Genomic DNA, 4,061 nt, shown 5'->3' with positions numbered 1-4,061 from the left:
TTCAAAGGCTCAGGAGGAAGTTGCTGAGGATGCACAGGTTTAGGTTGATTGAAGTGACCAGCTGCTGTGAATGAAGATCTTCCAAGGATTCTCCTTAAGTTTTGTTGTTTGTTTTTGAATATTTTGAACTTTGCTTTTTGGGCTGGATAGCACCGAACATTTTTGCCATGCCAGGTGTAATAGTTTGAAGAGGTACGGCAATGAAATGTTTACCGAGCCGAGCCATCTTATGCAAGAGCTTTCTGAATCTCCAGTTTATCTTTTAATGACTTAGTGAAATTTCTCACTTTTGTTGCTTTATTGGATATTCCTCTGTGCCTTAGAAATATTTTCTGAGTTTGGCCGCCGAAGGTCAAGCAACCTTGGCTTGTTTCCAGGTTTATTTACTTGTAACAGCCCCTACGTTGGTATAAGGCTCGGCTTCAAATGCCAGTCTTGTGCCAACGTAATATGTTAAGTAAATGTTTTAAGTGGCAATTAGTTCAAGTCAAAGTATGAACATAGCCGAACCAATATGTTTGATCGAGTTATGGCTGGAAATCAAGTTGTCCGAGCCATAATGTGTTTGCAATTTAGAAATCCGAACGTAGTTGTAATGGTTAGAATGCCGAGCTATAGTGATCTAAGTTTGTAATCAAATATAGAGAACATTGATACTTCAGAAATTGGGGAGACTTTTCATTAAATAATAGGATGACCAAAACAGGTATAGCATTTTGGTAAGTGACAAGTAATAAACTTTGAAGAGGACGTGATAGGTTGAGAAGCTTCAAAGGTATGCCTTCCTGAGGTTTAAAGCGTTCCAAGGGTTCTCAATTTCCCTTCCTTCTTTGTCTTCTAACTTGTATGAGCCATTGCCGACCTCTTTAATCACCCTGTAGGGTCCTTCTCAATTTGGTTTGAATTTTGTCTTCTGGTTGGCTCGGACAGCCTTTCGCCAGACCCAGTCGTCGGTTCGGAACTTTTTAAGCCTTATGCTTCGATTGTATCCCCGAGCGACTTCCTGCTGATAGTTAGCCAATTTGAGCTGGGCATCGTCTCGCTTTTCTTCGGCCAAAATAAGCTCGGTAGCGACTGCATCATTATTGGTTTCTGGATCGAAAGTTTCAGTGCGGAGGGTTGGGAACCTGGATTCAAGTGGAATGACAGCCTCCATTCCGAAGGCCATTGCAAAGGGAGTTTGGCCAGTGGAGCATCTGGGAGTGGAGCGATAGGCCCAAAGGACCCTAGGCAGTTCTTCGGCCCATTTTCCTCGTTTAGAGTCTAGCCGACGTTTGATGCCAGCGCAGATAGTCTTGTTTGTGGCTTCGGCCTGGCCGTTGCCCCGGGGGTAGGATGGGGTTGAATTGAAGAATCTAATTCCGAATTCAGCACAGAGTCCAGTTAACTCTTTGCCAATGAATTGGGAGCCATTATCCGAAATAATTGCATAAGGCACGCCGAACCTCGTGACGATGTTCTTCCACATGAATCGCCTAACGTCTGCTTCAGTCGTTGTGACTAATGGCTCGGCTTCCACCCATTTTGAAAAGTAATCCGTTGCAGTGATCAAAAACTTGAAGCCCCCAAGGGCAGTTGGAAGTTTGCCAACTATATCCAAGCCCCACTGAGTAAAGGGCCAGGGACTAGTGATAGGTTTGAGAGATTGAGCGGGCTGCCTTGGTATAGGAGAAAAAAGTTGGCAAGGTTTGCACTTTTTGACTACTTCTTCACAATCCTTCTTCATTCCTTTCCAGAAGTATCCTTGACTGAGAGCTCTTTGACAGAGGGAACGCCCGCCAGAGTGACAACCGCAGCTTCCAGAGTGGAGTTCGGTCAAAATAATTGGGACCTCGGCTGGGTGAACAACTCGAAGATATGGCCCAGTGAAGCTTTTCCTGTAGAGTTGGCTGTGCTCAGAGATCCAATAGTAGGCTGCTTTGCTGCATACACGGTGGGCCTCCTTTTTGTCGGAGGGTAGCGTATCATCTTTGAGGAACGAGACGATTTCGTCCATCCAACTATGGCCGAGGGAAATGCTGAACACTTCTTCCGAGACCTTGAAGCTTGGCTGGTGGATCTCGCCGAGGCTGATGTGTCTGTATTCTGATGCTTTGCTTGCCGAGGCCAAACTTGCAAGAGCGTCGGCATGAGCGTTGTTCTCTCTGTTGATCTGTTCGATTTGGAATCCCTTGAACCCTCGGATTAGCTCAAGAGCCGTAGCCTGATACTTTATCATTCTTGGGTCCCGAGCTTCATAATCACCTGTTACTTGATTGACGATCAGCTGAGAGTCACAAAAAACTTGTAAGTCTTCAACTTGTAAATTTGTCGCGGCTCGGAGACCAGCAAGCAAAGCTTCATATTCGGCTTCGTTATTTGTGGCTTGGAAGTTGGTTATGATAGCACTTTCATGAAGGACACCACAAGGGTTTACAAGGACAACCCCTGCACCCGCGCCGTTGCTATTTGATGCCCCGTCAACATGTAACTTCCAAACGTCTCCGCTGAATAAGTTCCAAGCTTTCCGAGCCTCTTGTTGTTCTAGCATCCCATAATTAGGCTTGACCAATGTTTCTTCGTCCGGGCTTCCTGGGGTGAATTCAGCAATGAAATCTGCCAATACTTGGCCCTTGATTGCAGTTCGAGGCTCAAAGTGGATATCAAAATTTGCTAATTCGACCGCCCACTGAGATACTCTGCTTGATAGGTCGGCCTTCCTTAAGAGATTTTTAAGTGGAAACTCCGTGAGGACTATGATGGGGTGCTCTTGAAAATAAGGGAGCAATTTCCGAGCTGCTGTAACCAATGCTAGAAGAAGCTTCTCCAGTGGCAGATATCTAGTCTGTGCTGGGAGTAAGGTTCGGCTAGTAAAATAGATTGGTTGGTCTTCAAGGCCTTCCCGTCGGACAAGTGCCAAGCTTACGGCATGTGGAGAGACAGCTAAATAGAGATGGAGAGTTTCAAAAGCTACTGGTTTGACGAGAAGAGGGGCTGAACAAAGATAAGATTTCAGCTCGGTGAGGGCTGCATCGCAATCTTCCGTCCACTTGAAACTTCGTCAGCTTTGCTTCTTAAGAGTTTGGAAGAAGACATAGCATTTTATCTGATGAGCGGCTAATAAACCTGTTGAGAGCCGCAGCCATCCCTGTTAGCTTCTGAAATTCCCAAGGAGTGGATGGTGGTTTTAATTGCTGAATAGCTGAAATCTGGTTCGAATCTGCTTCGATACCACGCCGAGCAACCAGATAGCCGAGGAACTTTCCGGAACTAACTCCGAAGGCGCATTTGTCGGCGTTAAGCCGTAGCTTGTGCTTCTTCAATATTGCAAAAACCTCGGCAAGATGAGAGAGGTGGTTCTTGGCATTGAGACTTTTGACGACCATATCGTCAATATAAGCTTCCATGATCTCGCCGATGAGAATTCCGAACAATAGGTATACCATTCTTTAAAAATGTGGCCCCCGCATTCTTAAGGCCGAACGGCATAACCAGGTAGCAGAAGAGGCCCCTGGGGGTGATGAACGCCGTCTTTTCCATATTGTCGGGGTCCATGGCTATCTGGTGGTAACCTCTATAAGCATCCAAGAAACTCAGCCGAGCGTGCCCTGCTGTTGCATCTACCAATTGATCAATCTTTGGAAGGGGGAGGCAGTCCTTAGGGCATGCATCATTCAAGTTGGTGTAGTCCACGCAGACTCTCCATTTTCCGTTCTTCTTCTTTACCACCACAGGGTTCGTGAGCCAAGTGGGGTACTGCACTTCTTTGATGGCACCAGCCTCGAGGAGTTTGTCCACTTCTTCGTTTACTGCTTCGGCATGAATAGTGGCCAACCGTCGAGGCTTTTAAATCACAGGCTTTGCTGATTTTGAAACGTTGAGTGAGTGCTGGATGAGCTTCGGGTCAATGCCTGGCATATCGTATGGCGTCTAAGCAAAAACTTCAATGTTGCTCTTGAGGAACTACAAGGTCTCTTCACTCTCAGCTTGGGGCAAACCGGCGCCGAGCATGAAATATCGTGATGCATCCTCGTTGAGTGGGAATTTGATAAGATCCTCAATTGATTTCTCTTCAGGAAGAG

The 4,061-nt window shown here is 46.2% G+C and overlaps 1 protein-coding gene across 1 annotated transcript; it reads right to left on the bottom strand.

Annotated features, from left to right (window-relative positions):
* Positions 1–889: 889 nt before the first annotated feature.
* On the bottom strand, positions 890–3,365 carry LOC131322641 (uncharacterized). Its single transcript, XM_058354037.1, has 3 exons — positions 3,074–3,365; positions 1,714–2,973; positions 890–1,512 (listed from the first exon to the last, which is right to left on the bottom strand). Exons 1-3 carry the CDS (start codon positions 3,363–3,365, stop codon positions 890–892), a joined length of 2,175 nt encoding a protein of 724 aa, XP_058210020.1.
* Positions 3,366–4,061: the final 696 nt, after the last annotated feature.

Source organism: Rhododendron vialii, chromosome 4a, assembly GCF_030253575.1.
Source record: "Rhododendron vialii isolate Sample 1 chromosome 4a, ASM3025357v1".
Lineage (NCBI taxonomy): Eukaryota > Viridiplantae > Streptophyta > Magnoliopsida > Ericales > Ericaceae > Rhododendron > Rhododendron vialii.
Note: the sequence above shows the minus strand (reverse complement) of the source record. Positions and strands in the feature narration are given on the sequence as shown.

Excerpts from the sequence above, each read along its gene's own strand:
- LOC131322641 (XM_058354037.1), bottom strand. The coding sequence starts at position 3,365 with ATGGTCGTCAAAAGTCTCAATGCCAAGAACCACCTCTCTCATCTTGCC. Across the intron at positions 2,974-3,073 it reads CTCATCAGATAAAATGCTAT|CCCCTCTTCTCGTCAAACCA; the intron begins GTCTTCTTCCAA and ends ATCTTTGTTCAG. Across the intron at positions 1,513-1,713 it reads GAAAGGAATGAAGAAGGATT|CCGAGCCATTAGTCACAACG; the intron begins GTGAAGAAGTAG and ends AATGGGTGGAAG.